Genomic DNA, 25,250 nt, shown 5'->3' with positions numbered 1-25,250 from the left:
ATCCTCTGGAACACTTCAAGTTGCAAAAAAACACTGTGTAAAAAAGCAAGTATTTTTACTGATTTATTTTTAGTCAAACTGAAACCAGGCACCCCAGGTAGCAATTTATGAATGTCAAGAAGATTGGCATATTTTTCAGACAAGAAATACCATCAGTTCTCTACAGACCACAGCCAAAACAGAAACAGGAAAAGTAACTAAAATTATTTAGACACTACCAAATCAAGTAAGACACTAAAAAAGCCGAGGAATATTTCTTCTGGAAATGTTTGTTAAATTAAGGTTCTCTTGGATTCATTACATTTCTACCAGCCCTTCTATATAATCTCGTCTTAGTCTCTTCCTTCTCTTCTTTTTCCAAATATAATCAAATGCTTTCTAACTTGCTTTGCATTTTCCAAAGCCATTCCACCAAATATGAGATGATATGAATTACAGAGTAAAAAGAATCTGCTTCTATTTTTGAGAAATAAAATAACCTCACAGCAAAAAAAATCCACCTCATAAATATAACAGGGGTTATAACTTAAAAGATTTCATTAAAAATCAAAATGTCCCTTTCCTCAAGCCCTCTCTTTCTTGCCCTTCTATTCTCCAACACCTCAAATTCTTTGTTCATGGGTGTTCTTTAGGGAAACAACTTCCATATTCATGGCAGAAGAGTGAGGATTTTAAAGAGTGAGAAAAGCTGCATCTGTGGGTTTTTCCAAGTAAGACGTCATAATATTTCTTAGACAAAGAAACTACTCACGTAATTTTCTAATAACAGGTAGAAGTCCACCCCAAGTCTGCAAATATTCTGCTCTGAAGCCATCCAATGAAAATAGTAACACTGGAGACTTGGTAAATCTGAACAAACAGAAATTGAGTATTAAAAGACAGACTCTGAGAAACAGTTTCCTATCACTAATTTCAAGAAAGTTTCCCCCAGACAGTGGGAATGTTCATTATGGGGTATAAGCCAGGCCAAGGAAGTCCTCCTCAGCAGGGAATTTTTCTGGCACAGTGGTGAGCAAACAAGCTGTCCAGTCCCTCTGCGTGGAGGCTGGCAGAACAATCTGCGCCCAAAGAGGCTGAGGTTTGCAGTCGGGCATGCACGGAAAAGTCATGACAAGGCCTGATTTCAAACACACCAATGAGATGAAGAACATGCCAAGATGCTCAGATGACCCATCTGGTGGGTTTGGTACTCCTTATCTTGAAATCAGACCCTTTGAAGCAACGCTCAGCCCCTCCAACCCTGTTCTCCTATACCAAGCTAAGAGCAGGGAAAGAAATAGGGCAATGCAAAGCTGAACTTCCCTTTATTCACTTTGCTCCTGAACAAGCTGTAATGTAGATGAAAAAAAAAATAAATTCATATATATGTACAGTGCACAGGACTGTAAGCAAGTCTAATGTACAGTGTGTGTTAAATCAGCAACTGAAACACATACTTTTCCTTTCATCCTAGAAAAGTTTATCCAACCAAAAAGAATTTGCTTACTGCTCCAGGAGTACTACCAATATCCAAACTCAAAAAATGTGGTCCTGCAACTGTGGAAACACTGCAACATCATTTCTGCCAAGAACTTGACAGATAAATTCAGAAACTTATTTCACTGGAACCAACAAAAATAAAATCTCCCCTTCCAGTCTCCACAGGACCTATGTTTTCCAGTCTTGACTTGTTCCCAGACTCGGCCCTGTTCAAAAGATTTCTCTCCAACTGTAAGTACTTAAAACATTGCATCACAGACAGGAATAGTAACTTCTGTAACATCAGTAACTTCTTCCTTGAAGAAAACATACCCTGTGTTTGACCTATAGACATGAGGGCATGTGTGACTGAAAAAAAAAATCACTCCTGTGCACCAATAACTATTGAAAACATGGAATTTCATTAATAAATTTAATATTTATAAAATTGTAACATTAAAATATCATTTTATTGCAAGCTCATTTTCCCCTTTTATATTTACAATTTTTTTAAAACTTTGTTATACTTTAGTTTCCAAAAATAAAACAATGAGGATAGAAGACAAATACTATTTATAAAGTGTGGACAATTTTTTTAGTGATACACCCCACAAAAACAATCTGAAGAATCATTTACAAAGAAAACATTTATAAGCTGTGTGTCAGTCAAACAAACATGACTATATTAAACTAAGGAATAGTCAGGCAACCAAAACATGTCTATCTTAACCAAATTTTAACCAACAATTTGGACAACAGTTCAGCCAAAAGGATTTCATTAGTCAGAATTATTATATAGCCTACCCTATACCCCAGATACAATAAAACATTTAGATGTCTAAGATGTATGCTTGTAGCCTTCTTTTTAATTTATACAACACAGGTGGGAACAAGAAATTAATGATTTTCAGGTCAAAACTAAAGCTGTATGGCAGAACAGAGTAAGGAAACTTTATCCACTACCTTTCCCCATATAACGAGTATTTTTTTGCACCACGGATTCAGATCTCTCAAGTTTAGAGCAAGCAAATACCTTTCTTCTCCATGCCCCTTCTCAATAAATTGATTCACTTTGATGCAGAGGTCTAAAAATCTTCACTGCAATGTTGTGGGCAATAAAATGTTACTTTGAGGCAAAGGTTTTTCAACATTACTTACCAACAAGTCTAACTTTAAAAAAAAAAAAAGGAGAAAAAGCCAAACCAAAACCAGAAAACTCCACCAAACTTAAAACAACCACTTAGGAAGGGACTTTACGCAACAGTTTCTGGTTTGGCATTTACAAGTAAACCAACTGTTAAATACATGTTTTGGCTGTCTGCAAATCTAGCTACTGACCCCTTCGCACATGTAAAATTAAACTTGGCAAAACAGGCCATTGCCACAACGAGGGCGATTGCCCATTTCACTTCTTGTATACTCTACACATGCCAAAACTCATATATTTACCGATCTGCCCTGGTGCTCAGCGAAGCAAAGCATGACAGACCACGTTAAACTGCACTCTCTTTGGAACAGCTCCAGTAAAATCCCCAGACAAACTGACCCAAGCTTCATTCTGAGGTATATCAGCCACTTCCACCTATTTTTCCTGTCAGTAGGCAAGACTGCACTTGCTGTTTCACAAAGGGGCCCTCATGAGCAAGCAAGCCTGGGAGGCTCAAGTTTTGGTCCTGCTGGTGATTCATGCTGGCTGTGTCCAAACAGTAAGACAAGCATGTTTCACAGCTCTTGGAGGCCACAGTCACATCCTGACTCCAAACTGGAGGAAATGCAGTAGCAATTATCCTCTCCTATAAACTAGCTTCTATGGAAACATTATGCAGGCAACACTGGCTTGCTGTGGTCTAGTAGGTTCACCAGTCTGGATGATCAAGAGGCCAGAACCATGGACAACATTGCCAAGTTGACCTCCCTCACTGCAGGCAGGTTAGACCATAATTAAAAGAAAGAGAAAGAAAACAAAATAGGAAGGAAAAGAAAGTGCCCTTGAAAAGCTTAATGTAGTACACAGAAAACTTCCTATCCCACACACAGTCATACACTACTGCCTATATACAGCCATAAAGCACAGGAAGAAGAGCTTTCTTTTCCACCAAATGTACAGAAAGCCTCAACAGGAGGCATAAGAGTCATATCCAGCTAAAAAGACAGATCAGTAAAGAGGAAAGTAATCAGATGCTCTTACAGCTCAATGAAGATTGAGCAAATAGTAACAGGCCTGAAATACAGAAAAAGACATGAGGACAAAAAGATAGCAAAAAGTCATCAGAAAAGCCATCTGTGTAAGTACTAGGATAAACTGCTTAAGTAGGTTTGAAATTTCTGAGTATTATCTCACTCCTGGAACAGTGGGAAGGACTAGACCACTCCTGAGATCTTACAGCTTATTAACTTTATAACCCTATTAAACAACATAGAACCCAGTTTTGGAAAGGCTTAGTTGTCTACTTAATTTTAAGCAGCTGATCAGTCTCACTGAAATCAGTGGGGTTTCTCAGATTGTCATTGAATGCTCTGTCACCTTTTGTCTATTCTGCACCACAGGTGCAGCTAAAACTCAACTAAAACTAAAACCACCACAAGAACAGCTAAAACCCACCTAAAACTAAAACATAATAAAACCAGCAATCTGAACCCACAAAATATGCTGTATTAATATGTACAGAATCAGAACTGATATCCTGAAGTCTCAAAATGAGCACAGCAACTAAATTCACTTGCACTCCTACCTACCACACAGCATAGGAAGAAGTGGATTGTTTACAGACTTGTAACTTTTGGGAGAGGCTTGTGTGCTAATAGTCCAAGATGAACCTTAAATCAACACTGATTCAACTTTGACCACACATCAGGCTTTCCTGGCCTAGGTTTTATTGCAACATTTTGGGGTTTACCAGGATTAAAACAATTTTTGAGGAGTAACTATGTATCCCTTTCATAAACTGGACAGAAAGAAAACAAACAAAAAACCCTAAAAACAAGTTAACCAACTTGTTGGAATTGCCCTAGGGCAACTTTGTTTGTTTACCAACCTCTTGGGGGCAACACTTCCTAACCTTGTGTTAGAGAAATCAGAATCCTAGACTCAGTCCCCAGCACAAAGTCCCAAATGGCTCCTGAATTCAGAACAAAAGTTAATGACAAAAAAAACTTCAAGAGCCATCTGGCTATATCACCTTCCTACACAGATTACTGGGGACGCGGACTACAAGCTGGACAGAAGCTCCAGTTTCTGTCCTGATGAAGGTTCTGACATGTCAGCATCTGTTAGTGCTCTGAATCAGAGCAAAGGGTACTCAACTGATGTGAAAGATTTCAAAAGGAATTGCATTTTGTTCAACAGTATTATAACTCCAATGAATAAATATAGCATGATTTAAATATCTTAAGTCAAAAGAGTAATGACGTAAGAACAAAATAAAATGGTTTTACTTTACTAGAAATATCCCATTGCACTGTAATTTCAAAATCAAAATAAAATCTGGTCAAAATAAGGTCCATATTTTTTGATACTCTTCAGATAAGAATATAGTTGTTCCATAACGTGTCTAGCGAGTATTTACTACTAGAACATAAATCAATCAAGAATTTAAGTCACTTCTATTGGTAGCTTACACATACAATCATAGGTTATAGTAAACTTTAACTATAAAGTTAGTTAGAAGATCCCACAGCACAAACAGTTCAAGCAATACAAGATTTTTTTTCCTGGCTGTGAGGTTTGCTGTACTATTCAAACTTGAGTGTTGATGCCCTAAACCACATGAGTCATTCCTCACACAGTGTACACATAACTTTCAGGAGCAGGCCCAGTGTGGAGCTGAGCTGGAGAATACAAGGATCCCATGGCACTTTACACCTTTTAAAGAAAGTAATTCAGACAGCTTACAAACAGCGTTGTCCCACTGCTGGTGGAGCTGGAACAGAGACCTGCCCACAATTTGCAGTTCTGAGGCTGGAAAATGCAAGCTATTGGAAAGGTCTTTTAAAGAGGCAAGGGAGGGAGACCATCTTAGGAGTCTATGATTGCTGGATGGGTCCCAAAATATTTGGAATGATGGGTATTGTAGCACATGTAGGTCAATAAGGCTGGAAACTAGGCAGGGTTGCCCAGGGCACACACAGCTGTGAGACACAGCAGGGTTGAGGAATAGACGTATCTTTCAAGGCAAGCAAGTGCTGAGATAGAGCAACCTGATCTGTTAGTAAGCACCACCAAATGCTGGCTGAACAGGTGTTCATCTCTGCCTGGCAGCTGATTTCACTGCGCATGTAAAAGGCAAGCAGGTCCCAGGAAGACAGAGCAGGGAAAACAATCTCAAAAATGAAATGCAAGCAAAGAGCAGAACTATGCAAATGTACAATTTCCTCACCCTTTCGGACACTGAGGTTCAGTAATGTCCTCACATTCTTCTTCAACCCAGCTTGCCTCTCCTTGAAACAAATGAGTGCAATTTATTTTTTAAGACAGTACATTCTTACTGATAGATGCAAGTTTTTTTTAATTTTACCAGATGCTTTTAAGGTTATATTATGTTCTTGCTCCTTTTATACAAATATGGGTACATATGGTAGTAATTTGTTGATGATATTTACCTTTACAAACAGCTTGATAATTGACACAGCAATCTTCATTTTCTACACAATCATCTGAACAGGAACAACGATATTCTGGTCGCCTCTTTTCTCCACACCTGAATTTATTGCAGGTCCATATGTGGGCTAAAAAACAGGTGAGAGAGAAGGACAGCACAATGATTAATACTGCTGTAAATCCAGAACAAATAAAGCAAATGTTCAGTCTCAAATATCTACTCACTAAGAAATAGTCCTCAGGTGTAATAGAGATAATGAGTTATCTCATACATGCATAGTATCACAAACTTTGGCACTTCAGGAAATAGAAACACCCATGACTAAATATCCAAGAGCATAGTCATCAGAATACAATTATGCAGCACATGGGTATAAATATCACAGATCAGAAAGAATACATTTTACAGAGCTCCTGAAATATAGTAATTTATGTGGTTTAATCTGGTAAGCTCATACTATAAAGAAGTTTCCAAAAAGCTCCACCAGAGAGAGAAAAAAATTGAGTCTGAATTTGGAATGCCTAGAAAACACTGAGCAGCAGTAATTTATTCTGACTTACATTTGAAGTCACAGTGGATTTTACCAGTCATCATCAGGCATTCCATCCTCTTTCAGCACCTCTTAGGCATAGGCATCACTGCCACTATTTAAGACTCTATACACAAGCTCACAGGAAGGCCTACTGACTTCAGCTCCATTGCTGACTATTAGAGAACCATGTTGGTTTCTCTGAATGGCATGTTCCAGTACTACCCAGTTCTATCATTTGAAGACCTGGGTGTCCTGGTTGAATATAAGCCAGCAGTGCCCTGGCAGCCAGGAGGGCCAACCCTGTCCTGGGGGGCACCAGGCACAGCATCACCAGCCAGGCAAGGGAGGGGATTGTCCCACTCTGCTCTGAGCTGGAGCAGCCTCACCTCCAGTGCTGGGGACACTTTTGAGTACCACAATATAAGAAAGGCATTAAACTATTAGAGAGCGTTCAAAGGAGGGTCATGAGGATGGTGAAGGGTCTAGAGGGGAAGCCCAATGAGGAGTAGCTGAGGTCACTTGGTTTGTTCAGCCTGGAGGAGACGCCCCATTATAGTCTTCAACATTCTCATGACAGGAAACAGAGGGGCAGGTACCAATCTCTTCACTCTGGTGACCAGTGACAGGTCTCAATGAAAGAGCATAACACTGAGTCAGGTGAGCTTTAGTAGTATTAAGAAAAGAGTTTTCATCTAGAATGTGGCTGGGTACTGGAACAGGCTCCCCAGGCAAGTTGTCACAGCACCAAGCCTGACAGAGTTCAAAAACCATTTGGACAACACTCTCAGGCACATGGTATGACTCTTGGTATGTCCTGTGCAGGGCCAAGAGTTGGACTGCGTGATCCTGATGGGTCCCTTCCAACTCAGCATATTCTATGATTCTATGGTTTATTATCAGTCATAAACACAAATAGATCCTTTACATTCTGTAAGGATAAACACCAGTGAATTTACCAGCTGAGTGAATACTTAAGTGAAGATCTTAACAGAGACATGGAAGCCAAATCTAATGTTTGAGCAGAGGATACTCAATTTTCATACATGACTAGCAATTAGAAATCCCTAAAAGCATTGTCAGGAGGTTAATCTCACTTTCGGGTTGCCACACTTCAGTAACTCCACTAATACCAAATCGATCTTTACTTCTATGAGAGAGAAGAATCTATTTTGGTTCTAGTAAGATGATATTATTGGGAAATTGCAATTTGATTCTCCACTGATGTTAAGGCTAATTAAAAAAAAAAACAAACAAAAAACACCACCAACGAATTAATTCACATTCCTAGTGCTAAGGCAGACTCTCCAGCTTGTTTTCAAAGAATGTTTATACTCTGGGGGAGTGATATAATAAAACAGAGTAAAACCCATGTGATTATATACCTGGATATATCAACTATATATGTGTAACTTGACCTTTTAATAGCAGTCAACTGAAGCAGGGATCTGAGCTCAGTTTAATTCCTTGGTTTTCAAAGTCCACACTGGAATTTAAAATCAGTGTGGTCTCACCCAGAAATTGATCAAGTGTATGTAAAGAGGAGTAAAAAGAAAAAAAGTTATCTGATAGGAATGCTGCTTTTGAAGCATAAAGGCAAAAACAAAGTAGAGAAAATAGTCAAGTGCTGCCCTTGGTGTTCTACACACACTAAAATCTTTCCCTGTAAAATTTCTCCAAGGTATTTTTCACACATTTGTCTATTTGACCTTTGCCTTCTGGCAAATCATGGCAGCTGCTCCAGGATTTCGCAATCCCTCCACCAGTGCAATCTGTTTTGTAATCCTGCCTTGGTTCATGCTCATGACCCTTGCTTCACACTCAGGCTGGGGAGTAGCAAGGCCGAGGGCCTGAGCAGCTGGCAAAGGAGAGGTGGCAGCTTTCACAGAGCTCTCTCTCCTTCCCCTTTTTCACTCAGGCGATGACAGACACGCAATATGCAGGGTGCACTTCTATTCCAGGCTTGCCCAAGAACGTAGGAGTCATCCCTGATGCCAGGGACAATGCGGGTCACTGTTGTCTCACCACCAGCGAACAAAAAAGCTGGCTAAGACCTCGAGTTGCCATTGTTCCTCCTCCTTCCAAGGGGGAGGGCAGCAGCACAGTCTGTTGCAGCCTCTGTCCTCACAGGAGAGCTATGGGAAAGCCAGCCTACTGGCTATGTCAGCTCCTAAGTAGTCCAGCTGGGTGAAATACAAGCTTTGTTTGTGTCAAACAGCAGCTGTAGCAGAGCCCTGATGTTTCCACAGGAGTCCCCAGTGCCACCGTCACCTCTGCAACTCCATCCAGGAATGTGACACAGAGAGCCCAAAAAGGGGGAGACGAGTGGCATGAGAAGCACTCTGCTGTTCAGTAGTCCCAATTTGCACTCACAGCCCATCTGAAATCAGCCCTGACCACAGCAGTACTCACATAGCTGAGCTGTCCCTTGTCAAAGAACAGGAGAGATTGCCCCCTCAGCTTTTTTCCATCCTTACCTGGTTGTATACATGTTTCCTGGTAATCTAAGCAGCAGTTTCCAAGCTTGACACAATCTTTATCACAACGGCAGCTTCCAAAGGTCCTTTCAAAACAACGACCTTTGCAGGTTTTCACTGTAATATTGGATAGTGTTAGATGTCAGTGGCTGAGCCCAAAGCAATCAGCATGCAAAAGAAACACTGTCAGCATGCAAAATGACAGTGGCTGTTCCACAACTTACAGGATGGCTGCAAAAACAGTGACAGCCAAAGGAAGGTCTTGATCCAATCAAATGATTCCTCTTACTGAATAAAAGTATTTTTTCATCATATTGAACAAAGGGTTCAGTTCTCTTTTAGCAGGAACATGGTGTTTCAGTATTGGCAGAAACCAATGAAATAAAAGCTAGTTGTGACTCTCCTTGCTTTTCTGTGTCACAGGAAGATGTGAGTACCGTCACTCAGAATACATAAGATTTCAATACATGAGGAGGGCTCTTCCAAAGCAGACACCAGAGATACAAACTTGAGTATACTGCTCACTGGTTTATTTTTGGTTCAGTTTAAATATGAAAAAAAGACATAGCATTCTTCCACTGCATTGGGGCTGCTGCGGGCAGGGGAATAATCATTCAAAAAAAACCACCCAACCAGAAACTGGTGATGTGAATGTTTAACAAAACTTAAGAATTTGGTTATGCTGTCTAATCCTGAGCAATCACCAGAAGGGAGTAAGGGGAAATCCTCCAGCATTTGGCTCCTCTTCTGAAGAATCTTGAGGTGTGTGATATTAGGAAAATGAGATATTAATGAACCAATACTGCAGAGCTGTAATAAAATGAGAAGAAACCTACATATATTGTAACAGAAATTTTATACACTGAACTTCAGTAAAAATAATTTCATGTTCAGATTTGAAATTATTCTTCATAGCTGTTCCCAAAGTGAAACCTAATTTCTTTTAAAAAAATAAAAATCTTTTGTAACCTTCTACCTGAAGAAATGTTACCATTGAAAAAACCACATATTTTTCAGGACAGAAAACAGACAGAGGAATTCCACCAGGAATGTTTTCCAGCTACAATTCTAACCAGCAAAAAAATAACTTTTTTTTTTTCCCTCCATAATTGACTGGAAAAGATGAAAAACAAATGTTCCAGGACAACGTGAAATAGAAGTTGTTGTGTCTTGTTGTTTCATTTTGGTTTTTTTAATGGTGAACTGAAAAAAGCCAGCCATGTGACATCACCACAGTGACAGCTGGGATACGTGGAAGCTGCCAGATCAGACACTGAGTACCAGGATCACTTTACCTCTCAAGTGAGTACACAAAATCATTGAGTACACCTGAGGTTTATTTTCTGGTATTTTTGTTCCCCTCTTACTGATATTGCTTCAAGCAATGCATGTAATCCTCCTCCTGCAGCAAGAAGGGTGGCAATCTGATAATGCAAAAATTAATTCACAAAAAGGAAAGAAAAAGGAATTGTTTAGTAATATTACTAAATAAAAGCCATATTATTTACCATCTTTTGAACAGCTAGGCTTCAGGCCAAAAATACATCCTAGGATTGTTGTTAACATGCAGACACAGAGGACCTGTGGGACAGGAAGGAAAAGAAAGTAATATTAAATTACATTGAATGGTTTTAAAAGCACTGATTTTCTCTGGAATGCTATACAATTGTACTGAAATTCATAAACATGCTGATTTGGAGGCAGATTTCACTGTTTTTACCAGCAGCTTTCACTTCCACAAGTAATTATGTTGCTTGCAATTAATTAGCAGTGTATGAACACGTTTGCCACAAACGGGTCTATATATATGTATCTCATTTCTTCCCAAGACCTTTAGCATAGACATATCATCATGTCTTTCCTGATTTCTTTTACATCATTCATTCATGATGATGTATTTCTATTTCTTACACATCTCATAGAAAACTTTTTTACTGCACTCCTTCCTTCTTTGTATGTTGTTCTAAGAAGGTGAATTTTTGCCATTAACCACAGACTACAAACAGAAGGCATAGCCCTTAAGTGATACCTATAATTTTCTTAGGCAGGAAAACCTTTTCCCACGTCCAAGTATCCAGTTCATACTAGATCTGGGTCCACACCATGGTAAGCAACTGTGGGATGTCACATTAACACTGACCACAGTGTCGTGCACTGACCAGAAACTATAGCTGTGTTCATTTTGGATCCTGGATGCACTGAAGATACTGAAAAACCACTGTATTATCCTTGTCCAGCATGTCACAACAGGATTTAATGGCTACTCACATGCGGAGACAGATTTCTTTTAACCTCATTAAGTATTGGATTCATTCCATAAACTCTTTAGAAAAAGTAGATGTACTATTAGTGTTTATACAGTAATTAAAGAAAAGCCAACAATGCAGTTACAACAGCTACTCTATTTAAGTGTAGAATGTAATAAAGTACTTTGCCAGAAGTCCAGAAACAGAAGATATTGCAATAATGAAAACTTTCTTATACAAAAGAATTTTAGGAGCTCTGAGTAGGGAAAATGTGTACATATCACCTTTCCAGTCACTGTTTTCTGTGGAAAAATCACATTGAAGCAATACTTCAATGACTTCACATACATGGCTACACAACTCTGTCTCTTTTTTTCTTTTCCATCAGCAAAATCTGCTGAGTCAGCCTTGAGTAGGATGCCTGAATCATACTGTGATGTGGCAAAAATTCCTCCCATTTTAAAATGCACCTAATTATTTTTCAGATTTATCCTTTTTAAATATTCAGAGCACTTCAGTAATCAAAAATTATTGGTGTTGTTTTCAACAACTCTAGTGTACTATACAATTTTGTTCACTAAGCAGTTGATAAAGACAGTAAGAAAGCAATTTCTGGAATATGTATCATTGGAATTCAGCTATTACTCTGAATTTTTGAACTAAAAATTATCAAAAACCAAATTAATCAATATAAAAAATATTACATATATACCATTCATTTAAAAATTGAACAATAGGCTGGACCTGATGAAGCTGTGGCTTAGAATTCTGAACCAAGCAAGTCGCTGGAATCTTATTCAACATCACACACAGCAAAGAAATAAGCACTTTTTCAGTTCAATTCCAATCTTTGAATTGACAAGGAAAGAAGGAAAATAATAAAAGACTGAAGGGGGAAAAAATCTAGCATTCACCTGGATTTGAAAAAACTACAGAAAGATGCAAGTCTCTTAAATCTGACTATCAAGAATGACCACAAATACAGAGCTTTGTACTTTTTTGTTGTTGTTTTACTTTTTAAATCAGAATACTAACACATGCAGAATCAGCAGTTCCTGTTATGTCAGTATTGACAATGTAAATTGTTCAGGACCTTTGAAATCCTTCCTGTAAAATATCACCTAGAAAAGAGCAGGTGCACAGGAAGGTAGGTGACACTTCAAATGCAAGATGTCAAAGCCCAGCAAAATAAATAGAGAGGGCAAGACCTGTTGTTGTTCTTTTAACATTATTATTACTGTTATTATTATTAAACTTAAAATAGATTAATTTATTTTTCAGAAGCCAAGTTGAGAACATTTTATTTCAGGGTGAATTATTGCTTCTCTGCTCCCACCAGGCCCTGCTACTAAGATCAAGGAGTAGAATGTCCTCTGAGATGTAAACACAAACACACTTTAAAACAAGCAAAACCCACAGCTACTCTGTTTGTAACAGCTTTTTTCCCATATCTTCAAACAGCTACCTAGACCTATGAGTCTTATGCCACCTAAGGCATCCTTGTACAGAAAAAACATTGCAGCACTACAAAATGGACTATTAATATTCCCTTATGGAGCTTCAGTGTAGGTAATGCAGGAATTGAATCATGACACCAAACTAATGCAAAAATAAAATCTACTAAAACCCACTCCAAAGTGACAGCATTATAATACTTCTCAACATAAAACTGGTAAAACTTTGCTAAAATTCTTGCAAATAAAAATCTTTCTCTGATTTTGGCACCAAATGTAACAAAACCACAGTTTTGTATTGTATTCCAGCTTGTCAGTTTTACGCTTCTATGAACATAATTCCAACAAGCAAAAACAAAAGGATTATATTCACTGAGGCACATGATACTCTGTTGGGTACAAAATGCTACAAAATGCAATACTAAATGCAATTACAAATTAAGATGCTAAAACTCTCAACTCACTACATTAAACCCTTTGTTTTCTTAACCTTAGTCCCATTAGCTTAAAATTTTGTCTTAAAAATATTTTACTGCAAAACACTAAAGCTTCCCACTCCTTTTTGTTTTCCTCTTTCTTTCCTTCCTTCTTTAAAACTTACTAAAGAAGTTTACAAAACCAGTAAATTTACACATTAAGCATTTGACAATGTTCTGGGACAGTGAAATCTAACCCAGTGGAACCCCATGCAATTGCAGCTTAGTGTTTAAGGCTTTGAATTGAAGCTTTATCTTGAGCCTGAATGACTTCAGTCACATGGATATTATCCACACAAATGGCAAAATGTTCTGCTGGAACAATAAGGAGCAGCTAATACTGGCCAGCAGCAGCAGTCCTGACTAGGCAGAGCAAGAGGTGTTACACCAGTAGTTGACCTATTGTCAGTGGAAAGGCCCCAAGACTATCAACTCTGTAGATGCTGAAGAATATTCAAGCTATTTTTGAAGATCCAGATACTCACAGCATCTCACTGCTGCATCCTAAAGATGAACTAGTTTACTTTGCTTCTTTCTATATGGCAACATATATCCGTTGTCCAGAGAAGTTGTGAATGCCCCATCCTTGGAAGTGTTCCAGGCCAAGCTGGACAGAGCTTTGAGCATCCTAGTGGAAGGTGTCCCTGTCCATGACAGGGGATTTAGAACTAGATGATATTTAAGGTCCCTTCCAACCCAAAGCATTCTGTGATCCTATAAGAAACCTCACCACAGCAAGTAGGTTACTAATATTACCTGACCTGTTTTACATACAGGTAGGTCAGGCTGGGGATGCTGCAGCCTGCTACATAAAGATTATGGGTTTTTTTAATCTATAGAAAGACAAGTAGCTGCATGCATTCTTGTTTACTAACAAGGACCTTGTTTAGCATCCTGTAGTGAGCACCAAATTCAAATCTCTAGCTAGTACCACACTGTCAGCACAATACCTGCCTTGAAGGTTTAATCTGCATTTTTAAACAATAGGAAGAAATATTACCTGTTCTCTCTCACCCATATTCTTCCACTCAAAAGAGAAAGCAAGAATTGAGAAACGGGTGCTATTAAGAAAGAATATGGGAATCCAACATTTAGTAGGAAGACAAGCAAAATTAAAGAATCTGGCCTTGTGATACACCAAAGTAGAAAATTAACTTTTTATGATCTGTATCTTATGAGGCTGCTAGTACAAAATGTCAGATTCAGTTCTAATATAGCATCTGAGAAAAGGTTTTTAAAACAACATAGTAACAACTGCAGAAAAGAGACTTTTTTTGGTTTGAAAATAATTTTTAGAAAGTTTGTTTTGAAATCACAAGAACATTGTCATCTAGGGATGAATCTGTCCCATCACTGCTTCCTTTACGTGGGAGGAAGCAATAAAAGCTTTGTTTTGTAAACAATTATAATGGTTGGGAATAGGTGGTTTAAAGTCTGGAAAACTGTAATCCTGAGAACATTTCAAAAGCCTTTTATTTTGAGCTGGATAAATGGAAATACGATAGCATGGTTAGAGAAGAGAATCATACTCCCCACTCTTCTCTAGAGCCACAGCTGAAGAGAATTTCTCAGCAGAGATTTTGGGGAGCTGCTGGAAGGACCAGAGTTGGCAAGTATGCAGGCTGTACACACCTGATCCCAAAGAGACTCCTCAGCTGTACACAGGTCTTACTGACACACAAAGAAATCTCTCACTGGCCTTAGCTACTGCCACCTTTCCTATTTTATTTTAGTCCTCCTTTACAGTTAATACTACTGTCCCTTTCTTTTCATTCTTCTCTAGCTCTGTTCACCTCTCCCACTCCACTCCTCTATTCTGTATTTTCATTGGCAAAGAATGCACTGATACTTCTTTTAAGGAAATGTCATTCTGAATTACATTTATTTCTGTGTTGATCTTCCTCACTCTTTGCCTGCCATGTACCCAATTGCTTTCCATTTCCCCTCCTTCATCCCTGGTATTCCAGGGCCAGCAAAACTTGTCACTCCACAGTTTAAGAAACATCCATTAACAACTACACAATTATCAAGGAAACCATGCAAAATAATGTTTTTCCATTCTAATCTCCATGATTGGTTCTCACAGTTGTGTCACATGTATCCGTGAAGGGAGGATGTCTAGACAGGGTCTGTAATGCCAGTATTGAGAAAACCCATGGAATTTTCCAAAACCACTGGGATCCGTGAAAGGCATGCTATGTTTTCACTGTTTTGTGCACCTAGAATAGATGATTACTGAATCTGAACCTTAACACTAAAGTACCTTTGAGAAAGAATTTCACCTGCAAAAACATAAGGAACACAATAATAAATAATGAATTTCAAGCAAGAACAGTGTCAACTTCTGACTCTAGAAGGGCACTGTTAGAAATTCAGACATCGTACTGTATAAAGAAAAAAAAAACAACTACACTTATCTACACTTGCCAGGGGCAGTGGAATACTTACTCATGCTTGTAAAATTTATTTTTAAACCAGCATAATCCCCTTGCCAACAGCTCAGTTTTATTCAAAAGCAGGAGTTACTTAATAAAGTTTAATAAACTGAAAGGAGATAGACACTTCACTCACACCAGCACAGCTATTGAAGTAACACTTTAGCAAATCACCTAAAAAAAAAGTAAATCAGCACTGAATCAAGTGCACCACCTCCCTCTTGCACCAGTCATCTCTTCTTTCCATATTTGTAAATATTTTTATGGTCTTCAAAGACTTGCTTCTGTTGATCTACATTCCACTCATAGAGGCCAGCAGGAGGAGAGTCGCTGAGGCTCTCAGGTCCTAACTGTTGTAAAGCACCAGAGGTGACTAAATAATTCTGAAGTCAGTGGAAGAAAACACTGGAGATAACACCCAAAACTTTTTCAGAGCTAAAAAAATTTACAATGAAAATGCATAGGTATTATTGTTTTAATAATAGCGGAATTTAATTTAAGGGGAACACAGGAGGTCTACTCTCATCCTTTCTATGGAATATTCTCACAACTGTTATTATGTACTGTTGCAACCAAAGGTCACTCAAAGGACAAGAATGTTTTAAAGATAGACTGAGCCATTGTAAGGTACTATAAAAGCCTTCACAGAGCTCACCAAAGAGTGATAGCTCTTCACTCAGCAGGGAATTATCAGCAGAAGACATCATCATCATACTACAGTTCTCTAAATACCTTCCAAAACTATTCAAGCATCTGTTTTTTAACAGATGCTTGAATACTTTTTGGTAACAAAAAGATACCAAAAAATAGAAGAGTTAGCATCTGTCAGCTAGTCAGCTGGAATCTAAAATATCTTTCTTATTTGTTGCTTGCCCAACTGTGTAGGTACATACTCTCCTGGAAGTCATTAGCTCTTGAGCTGCTGTTATCAAAGCTTTACCCCAGCTGTTACCTTTTTCACTTCACTTAACATCATCAGAGAATTTAGAAATTCAAGTGCAACAATATGCTAGCCAAAAACAAGGTAAAATAAAACTTCTAGTTCAATTCACAAAAAGCAGATAGCAGCTGAATCTACTATTTAATCAGCAAATAGTTTTTTTGTAAAAACCTAAGAAAAACAAGACTGAAAACTCCTGTTATGAGAAAAAAAGTAAACACTGTACTTTCAAATACAATTCTTTTATTCAACACAGCAGACTAAGAACACAGAACAAAGCATGTCATCTGCTTTAGTGGCAACCACATATGAATGCACCACTGCATAGAAAGGACAGAAACTGTCAGTAACTATGCCAACTAAAAATTGTTTTCCAAACCAGTTGCACTTGACTCATAAATAAAAGCAAAATTGAATCTGAAAATATGGCCTTGAGCCATCTTTCATGCTCTTCCTATTCCAGAAGTCCATTTTCAAGAATAAAGGGAACGCTGTTCCAGTTTAGATTACTGTCATGAGAGTTGTGACAAGAACAGCGTACAGAGGAGGTGGTTTCTACAGGATACTGATAATACCACCAAACATACCAATTAAACCTGTATTCACATGCATTTTTCTTTGGCAGGTGCTTTATTACTTTGGCAGTACTTTATTACTGCCACCATGACAACAGTACTGACTTCCACAGGAAGACAAAATGACCTTAAAAATAAGTGAAGAAATACTGTAAAAGACCAAGATTATAAGGAGTATCAAAAAACTGCAGAACTACAAGCAGTATGAGAAGAGGGTAAGACAAATCAGGTTTCAGAGAATCATTTAGGCTGGAAAATCCCTTTAAGATCAAGTCAAACAACTTCAGTTATTCATTACAGGTCTTTACTAAGTACACTGACATTGATCACAGACTCATCTTCAGCCCGGAATCCTTTGGACGTGTTCCCAAAACAAACACCAGGGCTGATAAAGAGGCCACAATTTACCTCAGCACCTTTTGAATATAGACCCTCAAAAAACAAAAGACAGACTATCAAATTTTGATACCTCACAACATGAGGCATTATGAGCCAGAAGAAGGTTCAAGAACTGGCCCATTTACCAGAGTTAAATAGCAAAATGAAATGTATATGGCCAGCTTGTGTTTCAACCTGGCTCGTGGGGTAGACAAAGAGTTACATTGTCCCACCCCAAACCCCTTGTGAAGGGCGGCCCAGGAGTTCTGATTGGGTTTGAGTCCCTGGGTGGTTCTCCCTTGGTGTGTTTCTACTGTTCCCTGACCCTGAACTCCACCCTCAAAGGTGTAAACCCTTGGGGGTTCTGTCCCTCAAAAACCCCTGCTGTGCCTCTGTTCAGAGCTCTCTGTTCTGGATCTGAGTTTGTTCTCATGCTGAATAAATGGTTTCATGAACCGGGAGCCCATCTCGTTGGTGTTTCATGCTGGTCCCCAGAATCCTGGGGCTTCCTGGACGAGATCCCGAGGTTGCGGACTGCAACAAGGTTGGATTGTTGATTTTCTTGAAGTAGCTATAAAAACTCTATACTTTTTGTTAATCTAGGAGCAAAAGCAACCACTGTTTAACACAAACTAGTATCCACATACTACCACATTAGAAAGCATTTATATAGATTGATTTGTCTATATGTCATTACACAGCAGAACTGGGGCAAGGCTATGCTCAGTGAGTTTCTTCAGAAATGCAAATACTTCATTTTTTCTTATTTCCTTTTCTCTTTAGCTAACTTAGTATGTCAAACAATTAAACATTATTTAATTTGTGAAAAGTCCTTACTTATACTACTTTTCTTTGTCTTCCACCACATCCCATTTACAATAAAATCCATTGCTGCCTTATAAACACACAGGAAACTTTATACAGGTGACTTGTGCAACACCTGTGCAGGAAAGTACTTTTGTGATTTTCAGTGCAGAAAGTTTTTTTGAAAAGAGGTCAGGAAATCTTTCAAAGCCATGTAAACACATCATTCCAACATGGAACATTATAAAATAGCTTCTCTTAAAATCGCATCTACTACCATTTCATTCAAATGGGGCACTGTCATGATGCAGCACATTAACAAATGTGGCATATGGCCACACAATGGCATATGGCCATGGTGATACTTGCCAATATATTCATTCCTAATATCAGCTCCAAGATGAGAAACTCTTCATACCTTTCATGTTCTCAAAGCCTTTATTTACTCTGCTCCTCCTTTCAGCCGCAAGCAACAATAGCAAAGCCTCCACTGCAAGTCAAATCAGAACAATTCACTCTGAGAAAATTCCAGTGATACTAGCAAACAAATGCAAAGGAAAATTTTTGAAGAGCAGGAAGACTTGCACAGTTTTTCTATCTTTGGCCTTGACTGAAATCCAAGCTTTAGCACAGTAACTAAGTTGTTCTGAATTCAAGATAAAATTATTACTACAGAAAGTCTATCCACTTAAACTGTTCCCTAAAAAATGAGTAGACAGAAGAAAAACATTTAGCTACAATGATTTTTAAGTTCATCAAACCCCAAAGTTTCTTTTGGTGGCTTAAATTGGATAACAATGTCTTTATTTTTTGTATGTATAGTTACAATTTTATTCTAATTAATTAATTTTAGCAATATCAACATCAACCACAATAAAAAAAAATATTTGTCAAACACCATGTGTTCAGACTTATAACCAAGTAACCAGGGAAGCTGGAGAGCTGTAACATTGGCAGAAGACAGCTGTAAAACATCATTGTTTCCCAACATTGGAAGAGATTTTCCTACAAATTATTAAGATATTGGAGATTGGCCAAGAACTCATTTAATATTTCTAAACTGAAAGTGCTTCAAAATCTGTTAAAAATATGTCAATCCTGTCACCATCATTCTTTACTTCATATTTCATCAAGGGATGTTTAATGCCAAAAAAAAAGTCAGAAGTCCCGTCTAAGCTCAGCCCAGCACTATCACAGGAGCAAGTACTTTCAGTAATGACCAGTTTTCCCTACTGAAAAACAAAGACAAAAATCACAAAGCACATAAAGCAAAATAATGCAAAAAAAGGCTGAAATGGAATGGTTTGCTGAGGGCCAAAAAAAATGAAAGACTGAACATGGCACCCAGGCCTCGCAGATTGAGACAACAGCATCCTTCAATCCAGTGCTTGAGGACTGACTGGTACCCATAAAAATGGGTATTGAAGCCAGCTGAAGTAACCATCATCCAAATCACAAAGTTTTCTTTAGGAGGAAAACCAACAGCATGAAATCAAACAGGAATACAATCTTCCAGACAATTTTGTAAGAGAAGGTTGTTCATCTATGTGAAGGAAAAAAAAAAAGAAAAACAGAAACAAAACAAGCAACAAAATCAGACAAACCTACAGTTGCCTCCAAAATCCTGACATAGCGCACCCATCTTTCCCTGCCTGAGCACAAAGTCAACAGCTATGGGTTATTTTCAAATGAAGTCGTGAGAAGCTTTCAGGACTCATATAGAACACCTGGACATCCAATGGATCTTTTTTTTCTATAGTTAGACTCTCCGCTGACTGTGGCAATGGCAGATACGAACTGGCAACAGAAACTCTCCTTTGGGCAGAGATTGTCTCACGCACTTATGGGAACAGGGGGTTATGATTCATAAAAGCTCAACACAGCAACCAGTGGATGACTGAAACCAGATTTTTAGAATCATGGAGCAGATGTTCCTGAAAACTATGCTAAGGCACATGGGAAATAAGAAAGCTATTGGGGCTTCACTAAGGGCCAATTGTGTCTGACAAATTTGGTGGGTTTCTAAAATGGGATTACAGCAGTGGTGGAGGAGGGAATAGAAACTGAAATCATCTACCCCAACTCGTGCAAGGCATTTGGCATGTTCTTCATGACATCCTGGTCTCTACACTGCAGAGACATGGATTTGACAGAGGGACCACTCAGTGGGCATGGAACAGACTGGATGGTCACACTTATGAACTATGCTCAGGGGTTTGATGTGTCAGTGAGGAGTGGCCTTCCTCCGGTTCAGCGTAAGGACCAGCGCTGTTTGGCATTTTGTCAGTGACATGGGCAGCAGGATCAAGGCATCCTCAGCAAGTTTGCCAGTGACCAAGCTGTGTGGTGCAGCCAACAGGCTGGAGGGAAGGGATGCCATCCAGAGGGGCCTGGGCAAGCCTGAGGGGTGGGACTGTGCAAAGGCCAAGGGTGTGGTCCTGCATGACTATCCCAGTACCAGCACAGGCAGGGCAGAGAATGGTTTGAGAGTGGCCCTGAGGAGAAAGACTTGGGGCTGTCAGTGGATGAGAAGCTCAGTGTGACCCAGCACCCCCAGCTGGTCTGCAGATGATGCAAAGCTGAGCAGTGCAGCTGACATAACAAGGAAGAGATGCCATCCAGAGGGACCTGGACAATTTTGAGTAGTGGGACCACAAGAACCTCATGAAGATGAACAGGTGCAAGGTACAACACCTGGGTAATGACAACCCCTGAGGTGAGTGCAGACTGGGACAAAGACTCATTAAGAACAGTCCTGCAGAGAAGAACCTGGGGCTGGAGGTAGAAGAAAAGCTGGACACAGGCTGTCAAAGTGCATTCACAGCCCAGAAGGCAAACTGCATCCTGGGCTGTATCCACAGCAGTGTGACCAGCAGGTCAAGAGAGGGGATTCTGCCCCTCTACTGTGCCCTTGTGAGACCCCACCTGGAGTGCTACATCCAGCTCTGGGGCCCTCAGCATAAGAGAGATTCTTAAAACTTCTTGAAGCAGATCCAGAGGAGGGCCACAAAGGTAAGCAGGGAGGTAGAACACCTCTTCAGTGAAATAGGTAGAGAGTGCTTGGGGCTACTCAACCTGAAGAAGAGAAAGCCCTGGGAAGACCTTATAGCACCTTCCAGTATCTGAAGAGGCCTACAAAAAAGCTGGAGAGGGACTTGTTACAAGAGAATGTAGGGACAGGACAAGGGAAAATGGCTTTAAAGTGAAAGAAGGTATGTTTATACTACATGTTAAGAAGAAATTATTTACTGTAAGGGTGGCAAGACACTTGAAAAAGATTGCCCAGAGAATCTGTGGATACCCCATCCCTGCAAGTGTCCAAGATCAGATTAGATAGGCTTTGAGCAACCTGATCTAGTGAAGGTGACCCTGCCCATGATGGGGGGATTAAAACTGGCTGATCTTTAAGGATCTCTTCAGACCCAAACCATTCTATGATATGATAAGGCTAGAAGAGATTTGAAGAGGTTTTCAGTTAAACCTCTTTCCCAAAGTTGGCTGCTGGTTAGTTTTTGGGATGTGTCTTTAAAAAAAACCCAAACAAATAAAGACTGGACAGCCTTAGTGAAAAAAGAACTTACAGAGTATAAAAATATTAAGTGTATTCCACAGCATTTTTTTAAAGTTCACAATTTATTATCTTTATGCACTCTGAAATGCTTGTGTTACTCTTTAGATGAGACTAGCACACTTCCAATGTCTCAGTCTAGACCTTACCTTGAATATTTTGGTAACTTTTTTCTACTTCGGAATTCGCAAGATGAAAAAAACTCCTTAAGAATTTTTCTAACAAAAGTGTCAGTTTAAATGAGTTTTCCAGTTCGGACAAAAAGTCTGAAGCTGTTAAAAAGAAACATTCTCTTATGCTATTACTTTTATTTCTCTCCATGTTTCAGCTGTCAAACTGGCACGGAAAAAATTATTTTAATGGAATGAATGAATCAGACCAAAATGCAATGCCCGAGTTCCTGGCAAGTGGGGATAGAAAAGCTCAAGCATAAGCAAAGGTTATGCTGCTCTTGGGCAGCAGCATACTGCTCACTCACACAACAGCCTGGAGAGACTACAGACAGACAGTTCACTGGGCTTTGAGGGACAGAAGATTGAGCTCAGAAAACTGGCAAGACAGAAAATGCAAAGGTGTCCTTTAGGTGCTTAGGGAACCACTCTGGGTTAGTAAATACCTGTGGGCCTGTCTCACCATTTGCAGAATCCTCCCTGTGCAGCAGCAACAGCTGCTCTGTAATAGGGCAAGACTGACTGGTGGACAAAGCTGGGAACATTGAGGTTGTGTTCACAAACTTCACAGACAGCTGCAGGTGGCAGGCACATGTGAAGAGGAGACTGCAGTCCAGTCTGAGCTTTCCAGAAAAATAAGAAGAGTGATTCAAGTATTCCCTAACCGGCAGAAATGCATTTATGAATTTTTAGACTTCAACATAAGCTCACTTGAAAGCAGTTGTTTGTGGGTTTTTAAATCTACATAAATAAGGGAAACAATAGCACATACAGCCAGGATAAATGCAGGCAAATGAGATTTACCTACATCCAGACATTTTAATAGTTTCACATTACTATAAAACTACAAACACCAAGCAGGTAAGTCTAGTCACTTGTTTATTACATTTGGATATCATCAATATCCAAATATTTTGTATTATACTTCACAAATACATTGGCTTCTGAGAAAGAACAAACTTTAATTTCCAACTCCAGTGTGCCACTTTTTAACATGTTTAGGTTAATTATATTCTTGTTTTACTCAATCCAGCATCACCTGCAGTATTTAGAAAGTTTTCCAAATTCTTGCTGAATATCCTACATTATTTCAGTGTTTGCAGTTGCACAAAAAATATAGTTCGTAGCCATAACTATTTAGAATTTTTTAAATATTTCTGTGTAGATGACATATTTCACTCTGACACTTTAATCAGCACAGGAGGAAACTTTTGCCTGCCCTAAGTGAATGGCATTTGGAAAATAAGAACTTAATTCAGAAGAATAAGTAACTGCAAACACTAACTTGTGCTCAACTCTGATCTCTAAGTGACTCTGTAATTTTGTTGTACTAGAGCCTAAAAAGCTCAGGACAACAACATTAGTTTTTGAACAGGATATCCCTATTTCCCACTACTAGTATCTAATTTCCAAGCCTGAAAAGAACTGAGCTGTTTTCACCATCCATCTGCAGTGGCTATCATGGTACAGTCTTTACCTCTCCAGAAGACAACAAAGTAATGAAACAAGCTACTAGCCACAATCTTTATTTAACGGGACATATTATCAGAAAAGTTGCCAAAAAAGCTCCTGCATGGAAGCTACCATAGACCTTTGCATGAATTTCCATATTTTTCTTATAACATTCTGACAAACTTAGAAACATAATTTAGCTCCTGCTACGTCAGAAAGTATGACCAACCTGTAGTCACAATATGGGTGGATGATTCATTTGAAACAGTAACCAGATCACAAAGGTATCAGTAAATTTGGATAGGCACTTTGACCCTTATGCTTCACTGTCTTGAAAGAGGACCACTTCTGTCTACATACGTGATGCTGCAGTTCCACTAAAGCTTCCTTCCAAGAACACCACAGATCCTTCACCTTGATAAAGATTTTAGCCTCATAATGACTACTCCAGGCAGTTTGGAAGGTCTTATTTTCACATCCCTATGGTGGAAGATAATTATAATACAGCAGCATGGCTAAAACTGGAAAGTGACCTACCTGCTAACAATGGCTTTGGCTGCTGGGGCTTCTGAACACGAGCCAAAAGGGCCTCCCAGCAGCACTTGGAGACAAACTTTCAACCCACGGTAGCTTAAATTCAGAGAAAGGCAAGTTTTTACACTTCCTGTCCTTTACACTGTCCTTTCGGCTCTTGAACTCTTTTTAACTTTTCCAGCCATATTTTCCTATTTTAACCTGGTTTTGTCTTCCCTGGTGTCCCCCCTACAGCAAACAGCTAAAACCACACGATGGAAGAGGAGACAACCGTTGACACCACAAAAAAAAAAAAAAAAAAAAAAAAAAAAAAAATTAAAAAAAAAATAAAAATTAAAATATTCAAAGCTGAAGACCGTCTAAAGAGTAAAATAAATTAAGAGTTACGACAACCTCTCTGAGGCAGGTCGCTGTCTATATGCAAGTGCCACCGCTCCTGCCCGAGGCTGACTCCCGAAGCGGAGCCGTCCCGCGCCGCACTGCTGCCCCAGGCATCCGGAGGAGCCCGTCTTGCCGAAGGCAGCCACCCTCTTCCAACACCGCCGAGAGGCTTCTAAGGTCCCGCCAGGGGCTCGTCTCCCATCTCCCGAGGCTTGGAGAAGGGCGAAACACCTGCGCCAGCCGCAGCGCTCCCCACGCTCCCTCCGGCCAGGTGACACCCAGGTCCGCCCGCCCGGCCCCGCGGCGCCCCGGCCCTTACCAGGGAGAGCACTTTGTAGGTGTTGGGATCCTTGCTCTTGCCGCCCGGAGGCTTCTCCGGCTCCTCGGCCACCTCCATGGCCGGCAGCATGGGCACAGCCGCAGCCTGCAGCGCGCCATCAGCCGCCCCTACCCCGTCCAGGTGCTCCTCTCGGCCCTTCCCCGCCTGCTGCCCGTTCCCCTGCATGGTCCCCGCGACTCTGCCCTCCGGCCGCCCGGACACGGCTATTAATAGCCCGGCGGACCGGTCCCGCCCCGCCCCGCCCGGAGCGCCGACACCGGCGGCCCCCACTCCCCCGCCAGCAGCGGCGTGGAGGAGGGAGCGCGATGTTCGCCTCCTTCCCTGCCCGCCCGTCCCACTCGGTCACGCCGGCTCGGCTTCCCGAGCCCTCCCTGCAGGTGAGGGCGGGCCGCGGCCGTCCCTCCCTGCGGGCAGGGCAGGGCAGGGCAGGGCGGG

The 25,250-nt window shown here is 40.0% G+C and overlaps 1 protein-coding gene across 1 annotated transcript in view; it reads right to left on the bottom strand.

Moving 5' to 3' along the window:
* Positions 1 to 24,997, bottom strand: part of ENPP1 (ectonucleotide pyrophosphatase/phosphodiesterase 1) — a 51,156-nt gene extending 26,159 nt beyond the window's left edge. The window contains exons 1-6 of the mRNA XM_058836918.1: positions 24,795 to 24,997; positions 10,571 to 10,643; positions 9,063 to 9,179; positions 6,058 to 6,183; positions 5,835 to 5,895; positions 752 to 849 (exon numbers count right to left, since the gene is read on the bottom strand). Of these exons, the coding sequence (XP_058692901.1) occupies positions 752 to 849; positions 5,835 to 5,895; positions 6,058 to 6,183; positions 9,063 to 9,179; positions 10,571 to 10,643; positions 24,795 to 24,980 (661 nt within the window). The 5' untranslated portion in view covers positions 24,981 to 24,997. The remainder of the gene's footprint in view (positions 1 to 751; positions 850 to 5,834; positions 5,896 to 6,057; positions 6,184 to 9,062; positions 9,180 to 10,570; positions 10,644 to 24,794) is intronic.
* Positions 24,998 to 25,250: the final 253 nt, after the last annotated feature.

Source organism: Poecile atricapillus, chromosome 3 (assembly GCF_030490865.1).
Source record: "Poecile atricapillus isolate bPoeAtr1 chromosome 3, bPoeAtr1.hap1, whole genome shotgun sequence".
NCBI classification, from domain to species: domain Eukaryota; kingdom Metazoa; phylum Chordata; class Aves; order Passeriformes; family Paridae; genus Poecile; species Poecile atricapillus.
This window is presented reverse-complemented; position numbering and strand designations above follow the sequence as displayed.